At 53.1% G+C, this 26,883-nt stretch overlaps 1 protein-coding gene across 2 annotated transcripts in view; it reads left to right on the forward strand.

Moving 5' to 3' along the window:
* The window catches only part of MGMT (O-6-methylguanine-DNA methyltransferase), a 308,040-nt gene that overhangs the window by 49,893 nt on the left and 231,264 nt on the right, over positions 1-26,883 (forward strand). For both annotated transcript variants that reach the window (XM_032423118.1, XM_032423117.1), the window contains exon 2: positions 13,063-13,199. In XM_032423118.1, coding sequence (XP_032279009.1) covers positions 13,075-13,199 — 125 coding nt within the window. In that variant the 5' untranslated portion in view covers positions 13,063-13,074. The remainder of the gene's footprint in view (positions 1-13,062; positions 13,200-26,883) is intronic.

Raw genomic sequence — 26,883 nt, forward strand, 5'->3', positions numbered from 1 at the left:
GTGCGCCCCACCCCGGGTGCCCCTGCTCACCCCCAGGTGTCCCGTGCTCCCCACCCCGGGTGCCCCTGCTCACCCCCAGGTGTCCTGTGTGCCCCACCCCGGGTGTCTCTGCTCCTCACCCCAGGTGCTCAGGTATCCCTGCTTCTCACCCCACGTCCCCCTGCTATTCCCCCTCAGATCTGAGCACTACATACCTTGCTGATTTTTGCAGAACACATCCAGGGAAATGCTACTGAGAGGCGTTAGGGCCCCACAGAGATTGGAAGGGGGATGGGAGGAGGGCGGGCCAGTGGGCACCGGCAGCCCCTTTGCTTCAAGTGGCAGGATATTTCTGTGGGCTTCCACAAACGCTGCAGCTTGATTCACATCCCAGAGGTAGGCATGCCCTTCCTGGCTATGTGCTGGAGCGCTGTTTGAGGATTTCGCTGCAGATGTTGGGATCTTGATCTAACAGTATTCGCTGTGTGGTAGCAATCAGTGCCGGTAAGGAATTGGTTCCTGAACCTGGAGACAGCATGACAGTGAATCCGCGTGTTAGCTAATCATAGCATTGACACAAAATCATGTGTGTTTAACACGCAAGTTCTATCTGTGCACAGGTGGGAAACGTTATTAACTGTTTAGGACTTTTTTCTCATGGCTCGATTGCAGACATGCGTGTGGGGCTGTTCCCGGCAGAGGATGAGTTTGTTGTTTGTTGTCTTTTTGTTAGTTTTTCCACATTTGAGAGAGGATGAGTTTGAATCACACCTTGCTGTCAGGACGTTGGAAAGGCTTTCACTTTAGCACCGGGCCAGCTTGTCCAGGAGGGCTGTGTTCCCCTCCCGAGCTCTGCAGCGACCCCGGGTAGCGGCCTGTCCTGTCCTGCGTCAGAACGGGAATCTCTTGACTTTGGCTGATGCTGCCCTCAGGTTTTCCTGCGTGTTCTCACATGCTGCTGATTCTCTCAGAAGTCAGATAAACTTTGCCCAACTGGAGAGGCCTATAAAGAACGGGGTCGTTTTCTGCCGTGACATATTTAAGCTGAAGCCTCCCAAGACATAACGGTTTTAAGCACTGACATTTCATTTTGAGCACCTGCCTGCCACCATCTTTACCCCTTCGTGACAGACTGTCACCGTGCAGCCCAGGACTGGTTGGTGCCTGAAGTGCTAGAACATTCCCTGTCGGCGAGCCTGTGCCGTTGGCAGGGTGAGGTGCACGACCCACGCTGGGGCCTTGCCAGGCGTCCAGGGGTGACCTCGGGGGCCAAGCAGCACCCCGTCAGACCGGATGGTCAGGGGAGCTCTCTGTCCTTCTGCAAGATGCTCGCTTTCATCACTGATGCTAACGGGCAGTTCTAGCAGGGGTGGTTGAAATGAGTGAAATGTGGTATTTTTCGTTTTTCTTCCCGGTACGTTCTCAGTGGATCATTCTTGGTCACGACTGGAGGTCGGGATGTCCACACCTGATGGGGGTGGTCAGGCACCTGCTGCGGGGGCGCCCGGCTCACTGGCTCACGCAGGGCAGAGGGCGCCCTTCACCCCGGAATCTGCTTTTCACAGGTTTCAGAAATATCAAGGGTCTTCTAATCTGTTCCTTATAAAAAGAGTTGAGGAGCCCTGTTTGATTTTCAGTGAAGCAGCTGCAGTCCTGTCAACTTGACAACTCGTGCGAGGAGGCTCTGTGGTGTTTCTTACTTTGCAGGACCCCAGCTGTGACCGTGGGGCCGAGTCCGTGCCCGACTCGCTCCTCAGAAGCCAGGGGTCCGGGGCGAGGGGGTGGGTCTTCTGCCCCTCTGACAGACTGTCGCAGATTTCGGGGTCGCTGGTGCCCTGGGGGTGGTTGAGGCATGCCCCGTGGCCAGGCCTCCTCATCAGCCTGTGCGCCCATGAGGGAGGCTGAGGGGAACGTGCGCTGCACCTCTGAACCCCACCCCCTGCGACGTGTGGGAAGGCGGAGTGGGATGGGTGCTGCCCACGCCCCCGGGCTCCGTCACACCAGGGCCAGAGGTCAGGCCTAAGCCGCTTCCCTCCCCGCCTGCCCTCTCTGGGCCTCGTCAGCCCCGCAGCCCCTCCCAGGCCCTGGTGCCTTCGTGGTGCCGCGCTCGGACCGGCCCGGGCTGCCACGGCCCTGGAACGTCGGCTCCTGGAGCCTGGTGGCGGGACGGCGGCAACCATGTGACGCGCGGGGGTCCCCGGCCCAGGGCTGGCTGCGGGTCTAGCTGGCGCTGCGGGTCCCCGCCGGGTGCTGGCTCCCAGTCGCCGTGGTCAGGCCCCCGTCCCCACTTTGATTGTAGGAGGGTGTATTCTGCCAAGTTAAGGATTCTTTACTGCTTTTCCAAATCCTGCTCAAGTGTCTGTTGATGCAGATTTTTAAATTTGCCTCTCAGTTGTAGGCTCCTTGTATTGGAGGTCTGGGCTTCATTCATTTTTGTAAACCGGTTTCCTCTTACCTGGGGGTCTGGTGTTTTGGCTGGCAGGGTGCATATTTGTTGTTAAAAAGTGATTTTTCGGTGGCGCCTGGGTGGCTCAGTCGTTAAGCGTCTGCCTTTGGCTCAGGTCATGATCCCAGGGTCCTGGGATCGAGCCCCGCATCGGGCTCCCTGCTCTGCGGGAAGCCTGCTTCTCCCACTCCCCCTGCTTGTGTTCTCTCTCGCTGTGTATCTCGCTCTGTCAAATAAATAAACAAAATCTTTAAAAAAAAAAAAAAAAAAGTGATTTTTCAAAAAATAAATAAGAATAAAAAGTGGTTTTCCTTTAACTAGTCAAACAATATTTTACTGAATTGACGAAAAGGGAGTAAAGCAGAGGGACCTGAACAAACAGAGCCTTAGAGCTGGGCTTCTCCCAGTTTTCCCCCAAAGTCCCACTCGGGGCAGGGGGCAGGGAGGGGGCAGAGGGCAGGGGACACAGGCACGGGCACAGCAGGGGCAGGGAGGGGGCAGGGGCATGGGCAGCGACTCTCAGCTCCTGAGGGCCTGCGAGCCCAGCAAGTTGAAACCTGTTTGAAGTCTCCTCTTTACCCTAGCAAAACTGTGACTTTCCCATTTCATCCTCGTGTTGGTGTAAAACTGTTTTCCTCCACAAAATGAATTAGCTAGGACCACGTACAGTGTTGAGCCTGTGGTTTCGTGTGTGCGGGCCCAGCACGGTGTCCCCCTGCGTGCGCACGCCCAGACGCCAGCGCGCCCCCCGTCGTGGGAGTCTGCGGGCTTGGGTCCGGCGTGCGGTGGCCTGGTTAGTAGGAAGCACTTTATGAAGCACTAGAGAAATAACTGATAGTTACTAATGAACTTCCAGGAAGATCTTTCTAGGCCTTACTGTATGGTGCTCTGGTGTCATGTTGGTTTTTGGCTAGGTCCAGAGATAGTTTAGCTGCACCGTTGGGATGCATGTGTGAGCGGTAGTTATCACTTGGAAGTATTTTTCAGAAGTGCCAGAAGTTCTGGGAGATTTCTAGAGTAATTTGTTAAACAGTGCACGCCAGTTTTGTGCGCCGTTCTGTGTATGACCTGTTTCTTACACGCAGACACAGAGCAGTTTGCATTCTAAGTCCCCCTAATTCCTGTTTGAGCACAGAGTCAAAGCATGTTTGAGCCTCGGAACAGAAAAGTAGTTGCCCTCGTGCATCACTAATATTTAGTTCGATAATTTGAACAAAATGAGGAGTTTGGAGAGGAAAACCAAGTTTTAAGTATAACTTTCAACTGCCGGGGCGCCTGGGCGGCTCCGTCGGTTGAGGGTCCAACTCTTGGTTTTGGCTCAGGTCATGATCTCAGGGTCCTGAGATCGAGTCCCCTGTGGGGTTCCACATGGGCATGGAGTCTGCTTGGGATTCTCTCCCTGCCTCTTCCCTTTGCCCCTCTCCCTCGCTCGCTCGCTCTCTGTCAAAAAAAAAAAATTTTTTTTCAATAAATAAAGTGTAGACTGGTGCCTGTTTTTATCTAGAAATGGTCGTTTTAAAGGCCAGTGAACACGTTCCCTTAGATGTCCCTCCGTATCTCCGCTCTGACGCGTAGGCATCTTCCCGCCTGTTTTATAACACGCTGCCCCGACTTGTGAATGCCGAGCCCCCCAGGAAGCTGCACACGTGCGTGTGGGGCTGTGGACGCCACTTCCGCAGCCTGGCCCCTGCTGCCAGGGCTCTTGTGGTTAGAGTGTTCTGTACAACGGAAGCAGCGCTCATCAGGTCCAGCACTAGCAAGGACAAAGGGCACTGCTTGTGTTCCAGCGGGACCCATAGCCCCGAAGTCTGTGTGTAAGCTCACAATGGGGGCAGAACACGGGGCTTATGGGATTCCTGTGCAACGGTCTTCTCATTGGAAAACCTACTTTTTTGATCGTGGTGCAGAATTTCTCCTCCGTTCATGTGTACAAGTAGCTGGGTTCTTAGAAATTTATTAGTAATAAAGAGAATCACTTCCATGTCAGCAGCATGGCACAAGGCTTTGGAATGACTTTTTTTTTTTTAATTAATAAACTTTAACTTTTAGAGCAGTTTTAGGTTCTTAGCAAAACTGAGCAGAAGCTACAGAGGGTTCCCAGATACCCCTGGCCCCCAGACATACTCAGCCTCCCCCACTGTCAGCACCCCCTCCCACAGGGGGACATTTGTCCATGGTTTATGTTAGGGCTCACTCTTGGTGTTGTACTTTATATGGGCTTGGATAAATGTACCCACCGTTCTAGTGTCCTACAGAGTAGCTTCACCGCCCCCCACAGATCCTCTGTGCTCCGCCTGGTCCTCCCTCCCTCCCCCAGCCCCTTCCAGAATGTCACACATTGGAATCACAGGGTACGCAGCCTTTTCAGATTGTTTGCACTCTTGGTTGCTTCCAGGTTTGGGTAGTTATGATTAAAAATGCTATAAACATCGTGTGCAGGTTTTTGTGCGGACGTGGAGTGATCTTTTTGCACGACCTTTGGATCCATTCTGAGTTTGACATACCAGATGGCAGGGCCAGAAATTTCTCTGGCAAAAAACATTTCAACCTAATGCAGCCCTTTTTGGTTGTTAGAACATAGTAAACTGAGCCACACCTTGGCTGTCTTGTTGAATGCTGCCCAGCGAGGTGGCACTGGGGCGGCCCTGGGGGGCAGAGCAGGTGCCCTGAGTGGGTTGCAGCCACTGACCTGGCCTTCTCTCCAGCACTCTCCTCCTCCGTGTCTGCACTTGGCAGGGCTCCATCCCATCCGCTTCCTCCTCCCGCCCCCCACAGCCAGCTTTGTTATTAGGTGATAAGTATGAAGAATTTTCTCTTTTCTGGGCTTTTGACACGTGTGCTTTTTCTAATTAAAATATTCCCGCACGCCAGATCATCAGGTGAGCTCATCTTGAGTTCTGAGGACAGAGGTGCTTCCCTCCTGCTTTTTCTTATTTGCTGTTGAGCAGGGAGATGACAGAACGAGTTGCCATTTCATGGTGGCTTTGCTGGTGTCCCCAGGCAGCCGGACATGGTCTCTCCCCTTTCCTAGGGCGTCCCCAGCACGCCTGCTGGGCTCCCACTTCACACCTGCAGCTGACGGGCACACCGAGGCCCCGGACGGGGACTCCCCGGCAAAGCCTGGAGCCTGGCCTGCAGGCCAGGTGCCCACTCACTCCCAGGCCGACTCTTCGGGCCGATGTTTAACAAAAGCAAATGTCTCCTACTTGGTTTGCAAGGAGCCTATGAGAAGGCAGGCGGTTTTTTTCTTCTAGCCCTTTTTCTGGCATTTTCCTCACACAGCAGGGCCATACTGGAAGGGGTTCAAAGTAGAAGGTACGGGACTGCAGAGATGGTTCTGGAAGTCAGTTGTAGACCCACACAGCAGGCCTGGAAAACGACAAGTAAAGGAGAAAGAAGACAGTTTCTGCATCTGGGCTTCTTGCATTTAGTACAGTGGAAACCCAGCCTCTGGCGCCAACTGCGTAATTCAGAACATTAAACGCCATTCATGTTGAGAGGGGGATGAAACGAGATTCGTTTCATTTTTTTCAGAGGTCTCCAAATAGCCATGAAAAATCCATTTTTTTCTGCCACCAATTAACGTCAGCCACTCTCGTGGCTTTAGGTGGATGCTGTAAGGAGGATGCAGGGAGCTGGGCCTGGAGCCCGTGACGCTGCCAGGCTGTGGATCGCAGGCCGCGTGCGAGTACGGGTGGGGAGCCTGCCATCTGGTCCCTCCCGCAGCCTGAATGCGGCCCTTGGTGTCCTCCCCGTGATGCGGGCAAGGCCGGCCCGACTGGGCTCCCAGGGAACCACTCAGAGAACTGGCTGTCGGAGCTGCTGTCCGGGCCTGGAGTCTAACTCCGAAACTCCCAGACGCTGGGTTTTCCACGCTGCGCTGTTAGGCAAACTGGGGAGTGACAGTGGCGCCCTTCCCCTCCCCTCTGCTCCGAGTCAGCCCCACAGGCCCCGTGGCTAGGTATGTATTCCCGCAGGTGGCACTGGCCTCTTCGGGAAGGAAGGCCTGAGCATTCCTGTGGCGTGCAACAGAAACCTCCTGCTTAGGAGTAGTACATGGCTGGGGTTTTACACGGTTCCCCTGCTCGTCTGGGCTTGGAGGGCAGCCGGGCAGACTGTTAGCTGGGGCAGATTCTGTTACTCAGCCAGAGAGCCCGTGCGCTCATAACCCTGTGAGCATGGATGTGCTCACAGCGCTGCGGACAGCAAGCCCTTTCTCTGCCCTGGGTGTCCTCGGGGTCCTCAGGGTTAGCCCTTGCCCTCCCACTCCTGTCCCCCACACTTGGTCCTCACTGCTCCCAGAGCTGTCACAGCAGGCCCCTCTCAAACATGGACCTCTCCCTCCAGGCTGACCCCTTCGAGTCCCTGAATGCCTTGTGTTCCCTCTGGCACCAGGCCCTACACGGGCAGACCTGCCGTAGTCTGTCCTCACCCACCCCGCAAAATGCCTACTGTCTCTCATGTTGACACCTCCTCCAAGGAGCCTTCCTGGACTCCTCAGGCCAGCAGACCCCCAGCCATTGGTTCTTGTTAATCCTGGAGTTAGTTCTCCTTCTGAGTCCTTACTTCAGGCATAATGGAATGATTGGTGTGATCCGCTCATTTATTCATCAGGTCTTTACCGAGCACCTGCAATGTTCTGGGCACTATTCTAAGTGCTGGGATACGGCAGTGGATCAGTTAAGATACCCTAGCTGGAGGCAGACAGGAATTCCTCCAAACGCCAGCTTGCGACACACAGGACTGTCTTTCTCCTATGAGTAGGAGTGTGTCAGGGCACTGTGACTGTGGTGGTGGCATCAGGGCCGTCCAGTCCCGTGGCCTCTCCTTCATGGCCCCAGGTGGTGGCCGCAGCTCCTGGCCGTGCATCCTCCTTGTCAGGGAAGGAAGAAGGGGAAGGAGATGGTGTCTGCCGCTTGTTTTGTTATTAAACCCTCAGCAGACTTCTTACTCCTTGGCCAGAGTTGTCCCGTAGCGTCTGCGACCTGTCCTGGAGCTTACGTTCTGTGAAGGTGACTCAGAGCAAACAGACCCCATCCGACGGAACTCCATGTGCCTCCATGCCCGCACCCCGGCCCCTCCGTGCCCTGCGCGCCTCGGCTGCTGGCCCGCGGGGGTCGTCGGGCCTGCCCACCTCCTTGTTACGAGCCAGGTCTCTGTGTGGATGTCATTTTCTCCAAAAATTCTTTCCTCCTCACCTCTCCCCTGCCGGCCGCCCTCCCCACTGGCAAGGCTTCCCGCTAGTCCTGAGGGGCCGTGGGAGCCCGCCTGGCCCTGGACTCGCTGCCTGCGAATCTTGTCAAGCTGCCAGCCGGCAAGTGTCTTCACCGGGCCTCCTTCCTTTCTTGGCTCCCTCGTCGGGGTCAGGCTCTTGGCCTTCTCTGGGCCGGAGCCCAGCGGTGGGTTGGTCTCTGGAGCACGGGGCTTTCGCTGTGTGAGGGTGTCGTGCTCACACGGCTCGGAAGCCCGTCGCCTTCTTTGTGCCACCCCGCTCCTGGCCGGCCCCGCGTGTGTCTGGCATTGTTCCTTCCAGGCAGAACCTCCCACCAGCCTGTGTTGGGACGCGCGGGCTCCCCGACGTGTGCGCCGGCTATTGAAGCGCCTTCTTGCTGCCCTACCGGTGCCTGCGACACCCCACCCGGGCTGCAAGCCTCCCTCCACCCTCTGCCAGCCCCCCCGGGACTCGTGCGGTGACACACTTGTCTCTGCCTGTGGCTTCCCGTCCACACGCTGCCTGCCAGCCAGACGGCCCAGCGCGTCTGTCCCAGGGACACGTTACCCATTGCATGCTAGGATGGACGGACTGAGCTCGATTTTACTTTTGCCCAGGGAAGGACTCTGCCATACGTCCTGCGTGTCGGTAGGAAGGGAAGTGTATGTAGGTTTCTGTGGAGTCTCAAATTCCATTTCTGGTGGGGTTAATATAAAACACTGTTAAAACTGCTGCTTCTGTTTTTTTGGCAAAGTAGCAGGCAGTGGGTTCTGCTGATTCTCCTTGACGAGTAGCGGTTCTGCTCATGGGCGTAGGCACCTGGCCGTAGCAGGGAAAGCGTAGACCCACCGGGTCTGGGCCAGGCTGGGGGCTGTGGATTCCAGGCCTTCATCTCGGGGAAGGTGGTTCGGCGAATCCTCACGTTCAGGAAGCTGAACATGGAGTTTGAATTCAGTTCTGTTAACCCATAACAGAGTTTCTGGAGCCTACTCCCTTAGACTTCACCCAACCCCATGACTGGCTGCTTGGGTGTGGCCATGAGGGACAAAGGCCGTTCCCTCAGAACTGAGTTCAACACTCCAGTTACTCCAGTTATGGACTGATTGCCATTTTTTGGTTCTTGGCATGATTTGGCTAGCGTTTCCCCTGCTCTGTGAGTGACACAGATGTCCTGGGGCCTCCTGGGGCCTCCTGTGGCCTCCAGCGGCCATGGGCGTCCTCAGGGCTGGTCCTCACCATGATGAGGGTGCCCTTCATGTGTGAGGTTAGACCAGGCGGAGCAGGGACAGCACCATGGTGCTGGGTGCGGGCTGCACTGGGGCTGGTACAGCGGTGGGCAGGCCAAGCTTCAGAGTCCTTATGGCCCGGTTCAGAGATGCAGGCCCTGGGGTGCATGGGCGTCATTTGGTTCAGAGCCCACCGTGGCAGCCTCCCCATGGTGTTCGAGGCCAAGAGCCTCTGAAGTCCAGCCAAGGCCCTCCTGCCTGTGGTCGGAGTCTGGCCGCTGGGGTGAGGCTTCGTAACATGCCAGGCCCTTTCCCTGAGGAGCACGCGGGACTGAGCCCTCCAGAGACCGGCACTCCATGTGGTGGAGGTGGGAGAGGCCCTCCGTCACCTTCACCACCCTGCCCTGACCCTCTCCTGGACCCCCATCTGCATACACGTTCCTTGCAGTAGGGGTATGAGGGGGCTGTGCCCGGTGCACAGGGAGCTCCTTCCCCGCGGGAGCGCGGGCTCAGCAGCCCGTTCACGGTCTTCCCTGTGCTGTGCAGTTGGGCCCACAGAGCAGCCCGGGGAGGGTGCTGGAATCAGTGCTATGACTGCTGTTTGGTGAGAAAACAGAGTCCTGGGAAGGAGAGTGAGCCACGAGTGTTCCATCGCCTGGTTGGGATTGTGCCAGTCTGAGTTTGTGCAGCAGTGCTGGGTCCACATCCTAGGCCTTGAATCGGGGGCCAGTGACACAGGGGCCAGGCAGCAGGGAATTGATGGGGGCTGCAACATCCTGTTTCCAGGGGCAACAGTGGCAGCAGCTGCGTGTCTGCAGGCCCGGGCTGCCCCACAGATGTTTCCTGAGGTTCCACTTTGGCTGTGGTTGGACTGTGGCCAGTCTTGGTTCCTACGGTTTTCTGAGCCTGTTTCTCCAGCCTTCCCAGAAGTTCTGTGAGTTATGGAACAGCCTTTCAGTAAATTGCTTTTGTGCTTAAATTAGCTGGTATCACTTTCTGATGCTTGCCATTAGGAGCCGTGCCTGAGAAAAGGGCTTGTGGCTTTTCATGCTCCAGACCTGAGGCCTCAGCCAGGGCTCCTGAGCCCAGATCTGTTAGAAACAGCTTCCAAGCAGGGCCTAGGCAGGACACGTGGGTTCATGGTGAACATGTTTGTGAGAGTTAGGTAAATGTAAGCCGGTTCCTATGCAGGACTGCTCAGAGCTTTTAACACACTGCAGGTGTGCAGGTAAGTTTCTCAGGACCGTTTAGGTGCATCCAGGCTTCTCACTCCCCCTGGAACCTTTCTTTGAGTAGTCTTCTGGAACACACTTTGGGAAATGCTGTGCCAGACTCTTGGCCTGGATGGTAGAAATGCTGGTCATCTAATTCAACATATATTTGATAAACTCCCTATGCGCGTGATGCATCTGTCTTGGGTGGAATCCTCACTCATGGTAGCAAACTCCCTGCTCCCCCAGCATCTGCCAGTGGCTCAGGGTGATGGGAAATGTCCACGGATGTGAGGGATGGGTAGACAGCAGTTGATTCTGGCTCCAAGGAATGACGGAAGGCCCCCAGGGGGCTGGGAGAAGGGGTGGCCATTTGCTTTTGAAGAATGGTAAGGATTTTGGTGCTGTTGGATAAGATTTTGCGGAGGAGAGTAGAGTGCTATGACAAAGGTCAAGGGCATATGGTTAAAATGTCAATGTGGCAGGGATGACAGTAATCCCGAATCCTTCTGGGAAGCCAGATCTAGATACATGTTCTGGCTAATCCTCATGCCAACCCTGCGATTTAGGTATCCTTGATCCCACAGATGAATGCACTTGTAGCTCAGTTTAGGTGACTTTTGCAAAATGACAGGACATTGCTGGGAGGCCACTGTCTGCTTCCTACCCATGGGTGACCAAGTGGAGGGGGTGCCCTCAGGCACTGGGGATCCATGGAAGTTGGGGCGTTCAAGGAGTACGATGTGTCAGAGAGTGTCTCTGATGTCCGGTGACCATCACAGTCCCGTGTCCACTCACTGGCAACTGGGGGAGGAATCTGCTTCCGACCCCTGTCAATACCTACAGAAAAGTGGATATTGAACAGGGAGGCTCTGGAGCCCCAGGCTTAGGGTAGAATCTTGGGGCGCTGCTTATATGCCATGTGGTTTGGGGAGTGCTGCTTGACCTCGTCAAGGGATATAAATGCACTTCTCTCCTGGCTGCTGGGAAGACAGCTGAGGGAGTCAGTGTGTGGCATTAGAAGCAGGCGGAAGGGCAGGGAAGGGAACAGGGCCTGGGGGTGGGGGCAGTGGGGTGTGTTGAGGTTTTGCAGTGAAGCAGATGCCGGGCCACATGGGGCAGCTGGACGGTCAGGGAAGGGATGTGCAGCTGAGGCCCCACGCATCAGGCCCTGAGCGGGCACAGAGCAGGAAGGGGGCAAGAGCGTGGACCTTGAGGGGCTCAGCAGACCTGGTATACCGCGGGCCCGGGGTAAGTGCTCGGGGCCGTGCATTCTCCATCACTGGAGTGGGAAGGCAGCCACAGCTGGTGGGCTGCGTCCCAACAAAACTTGATTCACAAAAGCAGGTGGGGGCTGGGTCTGGCCAGTGGGCCGCAGTTTGCTGACCCTGCTGTAGCCCCTTCATGTAATTGGCAGTTGATTTGTTGTTCAGGGGGAGGGGAAGGAAGGGAAGGGAAGGGCCCAGGTGTACTGAGGGTCCCGAAGAACTCCTTCCTCACGTGAGAGTTGATGAGGCCTCGGGACCTGAGCCGGAGTTGGCAGTGGTAAGAACCAGTGCTTGGTGGGGTGCAGGTGTGTGAGGGGACAGGCGGGTGAGGGGAAGGAGAGTCCCTAGGCTAAGTCCTGGGTGGCGTGGGGGTGCGCGTGGACCGCACTGCCATCCTGCCTGCGTAGAGCTGCATGGAGGAGAGCATTCTTGCAGGGTTGCCGCTGTTCATGGGAGGTGCCTGCAGGACAGAGAAGTGGCTATTCCAGTTCATCGCAGGTGGCTGCAGGCGAGCGTGGAGCGCTGGGAAACGTGGGCATATCAGGTCACATGGTGGGGGGCTGGAGCGCCTCCCTCCAATTCATTCTCCGGAGCACGACAAGGAGTTGCAGGGAGAGGAGGAGCTCCAAGGGCGCGGGCTGGTCCTGGTACTCGTCCCCACTGTCCCCCTAACCCTCTCTTGGCTCCCCATCCTCTTCCCTGCCCGCACTTGGAGTGATTTTTATCAAGTGTGGGTTTGCCTTTAGGCTTCTCACTGTTCTTGCCGTACCTGTTCGTTCTTTCTAGCCTTTGCTCTGTTGACCAAAATTAATATCAAAATTAACAGGTAGGATACATCATAGGGTGGTTTTTATGTTTGTACATTTCTTTGAACATAAGTTGGATACAGAGTGGACCCTTGAACAACGTGGGATTAGGGGCACTGAGCTCCATATGTAACTGTTGACTCCCGAAAACCTTACTAAAAGCCTATTGTTGACCTTACTGATAACAGCCAGTTAACACCTGTTTTATAGATCATTTGTATTATGTACCGTGTTCTGATAAAAACCGAAGCTCGAGGACGTGTTCAGAAAATCATAGGGCAGAGAACATAAGGTTCACAGCCCTATAGCGGAGAGCCGCGTGGAAGTGAGCCCACGCACTTCACACGCACGCTGCTTAAGGGTCAGCTGTGCGCTTTCCGGGGCGCTCGGCGTTATTCCAGCGCGCATGCGCCCCTGACGGCCTGCGCCTGCAGGTGCCCACAGGGTTCGGGCATTATTCCAGCGCGCATGCGCCCCTGACGGCCTGCTCGTGCAGGTGCCAGGACGCAAGTGCTGCGTCCACCCTCCGCTTCCAAATTCACTTCACTGTGCCTTGGTTTTAGATGTATTTCCTTCAGTGTGTCAAACGGCTTCAGTTCCTGCCGATGCGAAAGTTGGTAAACGTTCTGCTAAGGTTAGCGTAGTCCTCGGGACCCCCGGAAGGAGCTCTTGTCCACCGGGCCTCGGGAAGGTGGGAGCAGGGAGCCGCACCACCAGCTGGCTGCTGCGGGTAATTATGACATTTTCTGTCCCCTAAGTAGATTACAAAAATGACCTATTCGATGATTAAATCCCCAGAACGGGGACAAACTTTGGAAGCCGTTTTGTGTTAAATAACGGGCGCCTGTTGTGCTTTAAAAGGGACCAAAGTCTTTCACTGGACTTTCTTACTTGCTTGAAAACCTTTCTCGTAGGTGCTAGGGAGGATGGACAGGGCCTGTGAAACGAGATACAGGACGATGGACAGCCCTTTGGGGAAGATCGAGGTCTCCGGTTGTGAGCGGGGACTGCATGAGATCAGGCTGCGCGGCAGGAAGACCCCGGACGCTGGGTGAGTCCCCTGTGCCCCCCATGCGGCATCTGCTCAGAGCCGCAAAGACGCGAGGGTTGCGGCTTGTCCGCTGTGGGTCATAACACGTGGCCACGGGCTGGCCGTCCCGCACGGCGGCCCTCCCGCGGCAGCGCCTGGCCGCGGGCCTCCCCTGCAGCCGGGAGAGCTCCAGGACGTGGGATCCGCACGTCTACCGAGCGGCGGAGTGGCTGTGGGCCCTGACTGTTCTGATTCTTCAGCAAACGTGGGAATCTCTGGAAATTCTGGTAACAGGGAGATGTTGCCTAATCTTGGTGCTTTTAAATCAGGACCCCCTTCTTTGTTCAGAGTCCGCCAGGTGACTGACACCGAAGTCTTGGGAGTTGAGAGCTGAGGTCCGGCTTCCCGAGAGCGTGCAGCTGGGGAGCAAGGGTGGGAAGAGCCCTCCTAGCATGACGTTCGCGCTTGCCATTTCTAGCAAGACACGTGTACTTCTGTTTTGAAAGATCTCCACTCTATTTCTCTTAATTGTAAAAACATAAAAAAAAATTCAAAGCACTCCTTAATGTTTTGTTCTGAAATGTAACATTTCCTCCATTCATTGATTGTGAGTTGTGGTATTAAAATTGCAGTTCTCATTATTTCTGACAAAAGGGGGGAAAAACCACCCACTCCTGCTCAGTGTTTGTCATAACTGGCTAATAAACACAATGCCATAGAACATTAGATAAAGAAAATACATAGAAACATAAAAATTGATTTTAATGGACCCCTGTCAGAGACCGCCGTAATGAGCACACGCACAGTAATAAATACCCGGTTTCGCCTCCAGTGTCGAGGTTTTTTCCTATAGAGCTGCATGTTACAATCAATAGTATTTTTTTTTAAGGCCAAAAAAAAAAAAGCAAACCTTTGAACTATATAAATACACTCTTCTCTTTCTATGAAAACCATCTGGCCGTGGTGTTCAGAAAATCACAGACACCAAATAATTCGTAGGGAATGTCATTTTGTCTCTTACATATTCACTGGCACAATAAATCACAAATTTTGTTGAACTTTTTTGCTTTAAGAAAAAAATTCCTTAAAGTGAATTTGGGGAAGAAAATAAAACCTAGACATCTAGTTAAATGCCCATTATGGATGATGAGAACAGAATAAAGATGAGGCTTAATTCTGAGGTTCTGCTTCCTGCGTCAGGGTCAGGTGCAGCTGTGGAGCCTGGCCTCAGGAACCTGCAGCTGGTCTCTCTCGTGGAGATGCCCGCGTCGGTAAGCCGCGGAGGCCGGCTCCCTTGGCTGCCTCTGGCTTTGCTCTGCCTCTCCAGGCTGTGGCCCTCATTCTGGTGCTTTGGGCCAACCTCCGGGGCGCGAGCTGCCATGCTCCCATTCCAGGCAGAGCAGAAGGAAAGGAGGCACCCACCTCCCGTTCTAGAAGGAGCCTCTACCTTTCTCCTCATGGGGCTACACCCAGCTGAGAGGCATGGGAGGTGGTCACGTGTTGGCCGTAATTAGGGACTGTGTGTCTAAGGAAGAGGTGGAAAATGATTTTTAGGGGCAACCAGCAGTCTGTTATACACCTATGGTTAACTTTGGCGAGGGACATTTAAGAGGTACAAAATAACAGAAGTGCTGTATGAATGCTGAGAATTAACAGTTCTTATCACTTAAAAAATTGAGGTGAACATTACATAGTGAACTTAAGGAAACTGATTTGTATTGGCCAACGTTGTTTGTTCTTGAACTTTATATAAATGAAGTTTTATGATCTATTCTTCTGTATTGGATTCTCTTGTTCAACGATGTTTTGAGGGTCACCCATGTTCTGTGTATTAGTAAGTAGGTCCCTCTTTGTGGTGAGGAGTAGTTTATGAATACACCACAGTTCATCAAGTCTCCTGTTGATGGACATTTGAATCCTCCAAATCTTGGCTACTAGAGGTAAAACTGAAATTTTTGTTCAAGCCGCTTTGGACACATTTTCACTTCTCTGGAGTCCGCTCCTAGGTTTGGATTGCCGGATTGCATGACAAATGTATGTTGAACCTCCTGAGAAGCTGCCAAAAGTCTTCCCAGAGTTGAACCATTTTATGTTTATTTCCGACAGAAATGGAGGAGTTTCAGTTGCTCTGCCCTCTCACCAGTACTTGGTGATGGTAATTTTTAAAGTTTTAGCCATTCAAGCGGGAGTGAAATGTTCTCAGTGTTCTAATCTTAACTTTCCTCGGGACTTCTCACCACCTTCTTGACCACTCCTGCGTTTTCATTGGGCGGGGTCTGCGTGAGTCTTCTGCCTGTGCTCGTTCTGATTTCGAGTCCTTTCTCAGATTGTATTATCCTGTGTATTTCACAGTTGGGTGCTTGTTTTTATTCTAACGTCCTCTTTTAATAAGTTCCTAATTTTGAGAAAGTACAACTTAATGTTTTTTTCTAAATGTGTTTTTTTTTTTTTTTTTGGTCTTTAAGATTTGTCTACTGTAACTTCACAAATATTTTCCTATAAATTCTTCTAAAATTTGATAATTTTAGCCTTTATGTTTAGATATGTGACCCATTATCTTGAATCCCCTTATAGTGAGGTATTTTTTTTCTATAGTTAGTTTTCTTTTTGGGAGGAGAAAAAGAAATTTTCTCCATCGAATCCCCTTCATACATTTATCAAATCCATTGACTGTACACGTGTGGGTCCCATATGTCTGGATGTTGTGTATAGTTCAGGTGACCTCCTCATCTGTTCTACACCAGAACCATGCAGACTTGTTTGCATAGCTTTATGATAAATCTTGAATTAAGGTAACAAGTCTTCCAACTTGTTTTTTTTTCCCCTAAAGATTGTTTTGGTTTCAGTGTCTTTTAACTTTACATATTAAAGAATCAAGGTGTCCAGTATTGAGATTTTGGTTGGGAATTCATTGAATCTGTGTACCATTTTGGGGAGGGTTGACCACTTTAAAAACTTTCCAATTTATGAATATGGTTTATGTCCATTCAGCTTGTCTTTTTTTTTTTTTTTTTTTTAGTATTCTAGTTTCCAGCATAGAGATCTTGTATATCTTTTGTAAATCTGATTTCCAAATATGTTGGTATTCTAAGTTTAGTTTAAAATGTTTTTTTAGTTGCTGCTGGTACATAACTATTAACTTTTGGTATGTTGATCTTCTGTCCTCTTACTGAATTCTTAGTTGTAGGAATTGTTTTGCAGATTCCTTAGGATTTTTTGCTATAGAAAATTGGGTCTGTGACTAAAGACAACTTCTCTTTGATCTTTTTTTTTTTTTTTTTTTCTTTTTCTGTCCTTGTGCTGGCTGGAACCTCCAGTGTGGGGGGTGAAGGTTGTGACAATAGACCACCTTCCCTAGTTCCAGTTATGGGGGTGGGGGCTTCCATGTCAGGAGTCCATGTGCCACCTCTGGGTGTCACTTCCTCAGTCTGTTGGGTTTTGTCAAATGCTTTTCATACCTGTGTAAACATCATCCTATTAAAATGTGAAACAAACTAGTCTTGAAATGCTGGACTGCACACATCACATAATTCATATTATCTCCTGCCCCCCCATCCCACCCCCATATTACTGCCTTAAATTTAGTATTTTGTTTAGGACTTACGTGTTTACGTTCACGAGGGATGTTAGTCTGTAATTTTTTTTGTGCCGTGTTTGTCAGGCTTTGGCATTCAGGTTATGTCTTGGCATGAAGTGAGCTTGGAAGGGTTCCCTCACTCTGAAAGCGTTAGGTGCAGGATTAGTAGGACTTCTTCATCAGGTTGTGGATAAATTCCCCTGCCATGCCCTCCAGGTTCCCCCTGCGGAAAGACTTCTGATTAGAATTCCTTTTGTCTAGTAGAATTAGGTGCTGCCCTTGCCCACCCTAAGGGGAGCTCCCCCGACCCAGCATGGCTTTCTGCAGGTAGAGCCCTGTGTGCCCCCCAAAGCCGTGTTCTCCCCTTTGCTGATGGACAGTGGCCAAGGGGGTTTTGAGCAGAGCATCCTAGTGGCTCTGGGATCCTGCTCTCCCCTCCTTCCTGAGTGCTTGTGAGTACCGGGATCTTTATCTCTTGGAGACCTGCTGCTTTGTTCAGTCGCTAAAGTGGAAGTTGGCCACTGAGTCTGTCTGCAGTCAGATTTCACTCGTACTTCCGTACGGAGTAGGATTCCTGTTCCCCACATCAGTCTACTTAACCTGTTTAAGTGGCTGCGTACATTGATCATTGATTTCTTTTTGTATAGGTAACATTACTCAACTTTCCCTTCCTAAAAATATATGAATGCAGGACATCCATTTGGGAAATAGTATAATCTCAACTTTATAACTTCTTCCCTGTATCAAGTTTCCATCAACAACTGTCCTGTTCAAGAGTAATTGGCTTGCTTTTGCAAGAACTTGACTGACGTCTCCCCACGCCATCTTCGTGTGGCTACAAAGCTTTGACCCCATTATTCCCTGCAATGTCTAAACTCTAAGGAGGCACAGAATAGATTTATTTTTCTAATGTTATTTGCGGGCTCGTGTAGCTTTCCATAAAGGGGATTCCGGTGTTTTCCTTGAAGAAGGGCCTGTACAGTGCGGGTCATGCTCACGCAGGTGGGGTGATGGTAGGGTGTTTGGTGGCAGGACCCTGGGGCTGCACGTACCTCGTCCTTTACCGAGCAAAGAATCGCCCTCCTGGGTTTCTTCCCAGGTAAATCTTTTTATAAAAAATACAGGAATGCAGTACTGAAAAAAAAATTCTATAGTCCAACCAAACTGAGCGATTGTAAAAATGTTTCGTATTTTGAAAACTTAACGCATGCAGGCTGTTTTCTGCTTTCTGGGACTCTGCGGTGTTGTCCCTGGCTTCCTGCCCCCACCAGCTCTGTGTAGAGTCTGGGCAGGAGCATGTAGGTTAGTTAGGCCTGACCCTCCTTCAAGGATGTGGAGGGCTGGCCAGGGCCTCCTCTCACTAGGGTCACAGACAAGGACCTGGCCTCTCTGGGGCGTGGGAATGTGACTGCAGGGTCTCTGTCTAGGAGGGGGCGTCCACCCCACCGGGTGCTCTGTCAGTTTTTGCTCCACTGAAAGCGTGAGGTAAGATGCCTTTGAGGCCTTCCTGAAGGGAGGTCAGACTCGTGAAGTCACCTTGTGTGTCCTCCATTGGAGTGGATAGCGATCAGCTTCTGTGCGGATTTGTTGCTCTCCTGTTCATTGTTTAAGTGTTTTAAGTGGCCTGCTCGGGGACCCTGGTCCCGACTCCGGCCGTGCCTGCCACGCTTCCGCCTGGTGATCCCTCTGCCGGGCGGCCTGACACTCGTGGCTGAAGTAGCTCTCAGGGTCTGCATGTCCCAAGAACCTTCCCGGGAAATCCCTCCATTAATTCTCTGGCGGGCTGGGAAATCTTAGTGCAGACACCACTTGCAGCACCTTATAATCTTTCATGGAAGAGGAGAAACTCCTCAGGATAAACACTCGAAGAGGCACTCCCAGTAAAAAGAACCTCCAAAAACACGCCGTAGGATTTTCACCTGCAGCACATTCAGCTGTCTCCCTGCTCTTCTTTGCTGGCTTGAACTCGTGATTTGTGTTGTATGTGCTTAAAAAATGTATTTTATTTTACAGAGTGTTCCTTAAGGAGGTCTCCTGAGTCAAATACGCAGGTTTCTGTGAGGGGGAGGGGGCACCTACCAAGCTCTCTTTGGCTTCATAGAAAGCGTCTCTTTTAAAAGCAAGTCCTTGAATGCCCTGGTGAGCGTGGACTGCCTCATTCTTGCCTCCACACGGCTCTTCAGGTCCAGATCTGAGACCCGAGTCCGTGCTGAGGGCCCTCCCCTCCCGGTTCCTGGCTTGGAGGGGAGGACGGTCCGCAGGGCACAGGGATGGAGTCTCCTGACACGGGTTCTCAGTGCACACTGTGCAGCGTCCAATAGCTAAAAGACCAGGCTGGAAGCCAGGGTGGTTCTTTTCACTGCGATTCCCGGGAAGATTTCTGTCCTTCCCAGGTGGTAGGGGGCCCGGGGTCCCCGGGGCTGCTCATGGAGCCTGCAGAGTGGTCTGCGTGGCGCTGAGGTTGCAGCTCCCGGCTGTCCATGCGGTAAAGGCAGGCCACGGCCGTGCCTTCCAGTAAAGCCAGGGTGTGGGGACAGTGGCAGAGTGACCGACTGTGGCCCTTGCCGCTGGGCCTTCTGAGTTCACAGCGTGGGTTCCTTTGTGGCTTTGTGACCCTGCAGGGCATGGTGGGATAAAAAGCCCCTTCTCTGAAGGCCTTGGAGTTTGCTGCCACACCACGGACCATACTACACGACCACAAAGACGTGGTACTCTGTTTTGTTGTGAACTTGTCTTGTTTCTGATCTAGAAAAGAGAAAAGCAATGCATGGCTTCAGGAGTTTTGTCTTTTTTTCCTCATTCCTGCGAGATCCTGTTTCAAAGTTGCGCTCTTGCCTGGGTCAGGGCAGAGGGCAGAAGCAGGCAGGCTGTTGGCAAGACATAAGCAAGTGTCCCTGGGATTTAGAATCTTTGTTCTGGACCCATCTAAGACAGAGCAACCTAAGTTTTATTCCTGTCAATTTTATTAAAGGGTTGCAGGGAGACAGAAATGGCTAAAACTTGCATGCCTGTGTCCGTGAGTAAGAAGCAGGCTGGCTCATTTAATTTTAAGCCCTCCAGGATCCTCCTGGAAGGAAGAAAAGAACAGTTGAATGACAGTTATAAATACATGGGTTCAAAATATGAACCAAACTGTCACAGTAAAGGGTTTGCTTGGAAAGCTTGCAGCCTTTAGATTCTAAGCACACATGAGAGGAAAAGCAGTAAGTTGGCCGACTTCAGAGAAAGGTGGCATGTTCAGAATCCCTCCGTTTCTGCTCTGGACAGTAGCTTTCCTTTCAGGGGCCTTAGGCTGCACCTCTGTTCTTGAAATGATGGTTTTCCCGGAGAAGCTGCACTCCTGTCCCCCTCATGCTGCTGAGGAAAGCCTTTCCCCTTTTCCCTGAGGAGGACCCATGGCTGGTGGTGCCGTGTGGCCCTAACTGGGCATGACGTTGGCGCACTGTCTGACCGAGGGAGTTCGTGCCACTGGGTGAATGTAGGGGCCCGAAAGCTGTAGCCCACGCCGGGGTTTGCTGGAACCGTAACGGGGAGATCATCTCCGCCCCGAGTCCTTGGGCTCTCCCAGACCGATCAGTGGCTCTCATCTGAAGGAGGGGCCCACCCCGGGGCCCTCGGGGTCAGAACGGTGCTCGCGCAGAGTCCCACCCAGGATCTGTGGTCTGGTGGGGGCATTTCTGATGGGCCGGGTCAGCGGTGCCCCTGCTCCACGCCCTTTGCCACGGTCACCCATGGGTGGACAGGCCTGGACACAGCGGGCTCCTCCTAGAGTCTGCTCGGCCTGTCTCTCCCTCACCCTGAGTCACTAGGCCAGCCTGTGGGCCTCCTGGCTGACCTCTTGGTCCGCGGCCATCCCCGTCTCCTGCTTCTGGTTAGCTGCAGCCTGGAAAAGCCGTTCACAGGCGTGTTCAGACTGGGAAGAAGGGGGTCCAGTAAGGCCCTGTGAGAAAAACGCGGGAGTTTCCGACCACGTTGTAGCCTCTCGAAGGCCACTTGCGTGTGCCTCGGGAGTCATCTTCTAGAACACACCGGGATGCCGGAGTGGTGTCGGGTGAGTGGGGACTTGGCACAGGCTGGTGCCTGCTGAGGGGCCGCGGGCAAGGCGCTCAGTCCCGGGCGCAGCTGTGGGGAACAGTGCTGCAGGGTCTCAGGAGAGGACTCGGGACTACCGTTCCCCCACGACCCTGCACCGCCACGGCTGGGGGGGCAGCCTGCCTTTCCCTGGCGGCCCTCCTCCCCCTCCTCTAACAGTGCAGCCGCCAAGACCTTCCTGCTCAGGGTTAGTAATCCAGAACGCGGCCTCCCTTGTGCTGGGTGCCTGAATGAGCGCGTCTTGAGACTGGAACGCTCTGCTTTAACTTGGAAATTCAGGCTCCACGGTTACTGTTGTGGGGATAAAACTACAGTGATCTGTCCAAACAAGTGTGCTCAGGAGGACATGCGGCTCTTGAAGCTGCTCGCAGGAGGATGTGGCCACCGACGGGCCTAGAGCTGAGGCCACGCAGGAACGTTGCTAGCTCTGACTCGGCCGCCTTCCTCTTCCTCACCAGCGGCCGCCTCATGACTGCCCCCTGCTTTGTGAACATACAACTATAGGATAGTGAAACACTTTGGCCTCTATTTCTCCTATTTTGCCTTTTGATTTCGGTTTCCTGAATTTTTATTGCTTGTATAGCTTTAATATTTTCTGGTATTTAAGCCACGTGTGACTAGTGAATAATTCTCAACTTTTATTTTGAACGTGTTCATGCCGTTGAAGCTGTAAACTCTCAAAATATACTTGGTTTGTTAAATTTATTTCCTTTAAATTGTATCAGCAATTAGATCAGCTCCTTGATATTAATGTACAGGATAGTTCTTGCATGCTGATCACTTCAGAATTTAAATCGAGTTAAAGGTTAAATGAGTTTAATTTTTGAATTGAACTGAAGCATTGTCTTGTGTCAGATTCATCCCAGAATTTTTATTTCCAGTTTCAGTATCACGTGACAGAAGTAGATCTTTTTCTGATAACCCTAAATTAATCGATGTTCTTAAGTTACTCACTTGTTCACTCGTTCCCAAAATGTGGGTGTGCCTTCTGTGACAGGCCCTGTGCCTTGGGGACCTGCCCTGGGGCCATGCAGAGGCCAGTGGGACAGCTCCGCCTGCATGAGCCCAAGCCCAGCACAGGTGACAGGCCTGGGGAGACTGCTGCCGTGCTGTGTCCCTCCACAGGCGTGGGCATGAGCACGTGAGACTGTTGAAATGGTCAGGACAGCGGTGACGTGGGCCTGAGCCTGGGTCACTGACAGTACAGCTCAGTGGGACGGCGCAAGCTGGCAGGTCATTTGGCAATAGAGCCGGTCGGGCCCGGCATCTGACCGGGTAGGAGGTAGGAGCACGGCAGAACGAGGAGGCTGGAGGGTGGAGGTAGTTGTTGAAATTGCTTCGGGGCATCTGGCCCCTCTGTATCAGACTCGGGTGGTGGGGGGACAAGTTTTCTTCGGGCCGTGAAATGCACATTCCTTGGCTCCTTGGTCTTCTGAGACCCATGTGCTGCACCTAACTGTTCTTCAGCTTTGATTTTTGGAGAGGCCAGCTCAACGTGGCTCACTACACATCTGAACCAGAAATGGCTTCATCCAAAAATGAATCCAGCAGTGTAGTGTGGCTGTCCCATGTCTCTGATCTGTGGGGGTCTCCCAGCAGGGACAGAACCACAGTGGAGTGGCCCTTCATGCCAACTGTCCCATGTTCTGGATTAGTCCTTGGAGCTTTGTGTTGGAGCTGGGAGGAGGGGGTGAGCAGGAGGGAGAGAAAGGCTTCCCCAGAAATGCAGTTCATCTCCTCAGAGGATTCTACGGCTCTCTTCTGTTGGGAGATCTCTTCTATTTCCTTCTAGATGGGGCCACACTGTAGCGGCAGCTCCGGCTTTCTCTGCAGGGTCCTTGTGTCCTGCTTTTACCTAACCTGTGATGACTGTTTTAAGCTTCTTACCCATGTTTTGGACCAGGTTTTCTCTAGTGTCACTTAGTGGTTCCTAAGAACCCTCCTCTGTGAAGCCTTTCCATGCCACACCCATCTTTCCTGTTCTCTCAGTCTGATCTCTGTACATGCAAACACAGGTACTTTTTTAAATAAAAGGGCGTGCATGGTATGAAGTGCACCTGCAGATTCACCTGGAAGAACACTGGTCCTTCTGGATTGGCGTTTACTCTTTGCCGTTCATTGGCAGGATGCACGTGCATGTTGGGGGATTGGAGTTCTCTCACGGTCATCATTCCTGATGGAATCCATGTTATTCTTAAAGCTGCTGCTTCTGTGCCTTCTTCTGGAAAGCTGGCCTCCCTGGCCTCCCTGGCCTCCCGGGCCAGCACAGGTGAAGCGTGTGGAAAGTGCTTTCTCCGTAGCTCCCTTCACGCGACGCTGGGACTCGAGTATTGAGCACTTCTCAGACTTTGTGCTGGTGCAGCAGTTCTCCTCCTGCTGTAGACGTCTTCAGACAGAATCTGCTGGCACGCAGCTGGGTTGAGCTCGCCTCGCAGGGGCCCACTGACGTGGTGGTATCAGGCGCTGCCGTCCCCGCTGACCGTCGGGGCATGGCCACTAGGTGAGGGCTTTCCGTGGGGAGAACATGCACATTCCAGCCAGTTCTCTGCCAGGTTTTAGACAAGCAAAAAGTGGAATATAAACAAGTCTACAAGTCTGTTATAATAGGAAAATAATAGCTTTGCAGTGGGCTGATTTTTTGTTGTTGTTCATTTCTGAAGTAGAAAACTGTCCTTGGGTCCAGTATGCTCACGTGGGGGAGGGGTGTATATGCACCCACCCACGTATAAGTGGATTCTAGAGGTTTCTGTTCTGCTTTAACATTGCTTCCTCTAAAAGCCCCCCTAGAAGTAGGGGGAAGATTGCTTTTCTGAATTATCAGATACCTCAGGTTTCCTCCCGCAAACAATTTTTTTCTTTCCAAAAAATCATCTGGAAAAACACCTAGTTTCTGATCTTTATTTTATCCAGTTCAAGGCTCTGTTAGGAAGAGTGATTGTATAACTGAGCACTGCTTTTATTAAAAAGAACTGGCCACTTATTTCCTTCAACGTTTCTGGTGTGTTTAAATCTTCTCTAGGTAAACAACTTTTATTGAAAATAATATTTTGAGACTGACACCTTTCTCCCCACGAGTGATGCTGGGAGCCTTCTGTTGTCTGCTGGTCCCACACGCAGCAGACCCCTGGCGCCGGTGGGGCGTGTGCGGAGCTGGGGGCTGGGCCGGTGGGGGCTGGGCAGGTGGGGCCAGGACAGGAGAGAGGGGCCAGGCTCTCCCCCAGCCACCTCCCCCTTTTCTTTGAGTCTCAGGAAGTGATGGTGGGTGGAGATGGGGATCCAGCGTGGACACCGTGCACTGACGGAGGAAGAGCCTGGCATTGTGCAGGGTGATGGCATTACTGGGTTGGACTCGTTAAACCTCACGTCTGCAGGTGGTCTTGTGGGAACGTTCTTCAGCTCCTGCTTCCGGTCCTGTCAGAAAAACGGGGAAGCTGGGTGGGGCTTTTCTACTTCTGTTCCCATCCTGACCTCTTGTCCTCCTCTGCGTGGCTTGGGGGTGGGGGGGTGGGTTCTGTATGTTGGCTTCCATCGGTTTGCACATAGGCATAAACTCCTTTTCAAGGAATTGAATAAATGCTGTTATTTCCATCAAATAGTGGTTAAGGTTTGCCTAGGCAAATGGTTAAGATTCTGACGGACAGGTGTTAATGCATTCTGAATGCTTCTCTGTAGGTTACTGTGGGAACTTTCTAGACCCAGAGATGGTCAGAACTCTGAGCCACTCGGGGCAGCATCCAGGCCAGCCCTGTTGTTCTTCTGACAAACCAGAGTCCAGGGTTTGGGTGTCGTGCCTGGGCCGCCATGCTGCCTACTGAGGGGTCGTGCCTGGGGACTCCTAGCTGGGGCCCTTGCTGCTCTGGGGGGAGGACTTCTTGGGCAGACTGGCGCCCAGCAGCAGATGCCCTCGTTCTCGGGGCGTGTTGTGCGAATGAGCCGTAGATCCTGCTTTGGTGCAGCTGGTGTCTGAGAATGCGCTCCCTCAGTGCTGGTGGCGGGGTCCTGATGACGCTCTTAGAGCTCTCCAAGGCGTTCAGGTGTCCCCGTCTCTGAAGGAGAGCCACTGGCTGGCCGTGGCAGGGCCCAGGCGGACAGCCACAGAGGGCAGACACAAGGAGCAATGAGGCTGGGGAAGGGCCGGCATGGGCGCAGTCAGGGCATTTGTGTGGGGATGCGGGGGTCCCCTCTGAGAACCCGCAGTGCCGGGAGGGGGCAGGGCAGCAGGCCTGGGGCGGCAGCAGGGGTGGTGGCTCTGTCCAGGCGCTGATGGAAGCCTGTGTTCTGCCAAGTATGTTGCCCCCCCCCCGCCTTACGTTTGCTAGAATGGTTCTGTTTCAAAAAGGTGGAAACTGTGGCTTGTTGCCTTTTTGTTAGGATTCCTTCGTTAAATTGCCAAAACCCGTTGAAGAAATGAATGTGTGTTTATGATTTAAGTGTGTGGACATCTGCATGTCCTCTGGATGCTGCCTGGCATCGCCCGCCCGTCTCCTTAACTCCTTCCACAGCCTGTCTGCCCTCCATCAGGCCAGCTCCGGGGATCCCTCCTCCCGGGGTCCCTCGTTTCTCCATCAGAGTTTTCAAGAGGTTTCCAGGTTTTTATTGCCTAACGATTGATATGCTGTAGACCTACCACTGTCAACTGTAAAGTGCTTTCTGGAGAGAAAATGGACGACTTTGTAGTTGTGTTTTTAGCCCTGATATCTGAAGGCCAAGAGCGTGTTCAGGATACCTGGAGTTCCTGAATTTAAAATAGAAGCAATAACATTTTCTGAAGGGGGGTCCCCCTCTGCATCTATTATTATGCAGCCCTTAAAGTGACTTCAGCGCAAGACGTGCTGTAGTCCTCTTTTTACTTTTTGACAGACGAGGTCTAAGGAAGTTAGTTTGCTTGCATGAGAAGTTATGTGTTTGCAAACTTGAACCGTTTTTGCTGGTTAAGCAGCCTAGAGATGACTTTTTTGTCAAAGTATGGCTTTGGTGTTGTGTTAAAAAGACTCACGGCCGCTGCCTGAAGCCCATAGGAGAGGTCCGTTTTGAAGGACGGTTGCTCACTTCAGCCTAAGGCGCTGTGGGGATCGTTGGAATTGACAGAACTAAAATATGTATGATCTTCTTTTTAAAATCTGTTTTCAGTTTATTTCCCCAATACGGAGCAGCAGAGGTATAAACTAGAGAGAAATTGTCATTTTGTCCAGATGCTAAGCAGGGCTGGGCAGGTCGATGGTTTCAGGGGGTGGCTCCCCTCTGAGGACCGCGGAGTCGCAGGTCCTAGCTAGGGAAGGGGAGGTCCCCTTTTGTGCCTGCGTCATCAATACTCTTCTGACCCAAGTACACCCTTCTGTGGTAAAATGGAACCTAAAATGTACCGTCTGAACCAGTTCTTAAGCGTCTGGTTCAGTGGTATGCAGTGTACTTGCATTGTTCTGTTGGCTCCGGAAAGGCCTTCCTCTTCCCGGACCGGGACTCCCTGCCTCCATCCGCCCTGATCCCTGGCGCGGGCCGTTCCGCCTTCTGTCTTCACAACAGCACACCTTTCAGTGCCCAGAGGTGCTGGGTGCTCCAAGCCAGGAACCACGTGTCTGGAGACCCTGTCCCCCCCCAGAGGCCTGACGAAGCTGTCTGGGCTGGGCCGGCAGGCAGGCCGCAGGGCTCCCTCAGGCCGTGGGGCGGGGGCCCCCCTCGGGGCAGGGGTGCCGCACACCCGGCGTGGTCACGTTGTGCCGAGAGGGGGCAGGGGTGCCGCAGACCCGGCGTGGTCACGTTGTGCCGAGAGGGGGCGGGGGCTCCCCGCGGGGCAGGGGTGCCGCAGACCCGGCGTGGTCACGTTGTGCCGAGAGGGGGGCGGGGGCTCCCCTCAGGGGCAGGGGTGCCGCACACCCGGCGTGGTCACGTTGTGCCGAGAGGGGGCGGGGGCTCCCCTCAGGGGCAGGGGTGCCGCAGACCCGGCGTGGTCACGTTGTGCCGAGAGGGGGGCGGGGGCTCCCCTCAGGGGCAGGGGTGCCGCACACCCGGCGTGGTCACGTTGTGCCGAGAGGGGGC

Source organism: Phoca vitulina, unplaced genomic scaffold (assembly GCF_004348235.1).
Source record: "Phoca vitulina isolate PV1807 unplaced genomic scaffold, GSC_HSeal_1.0 scaffold28, whole genome shotgun sequence".
Taxonomy (NCBI): Eukaryota; Metazoa; Chordata; class Mammalia; order Carnivora; family Phocidae; genus Phoca; species Phoca vitulina.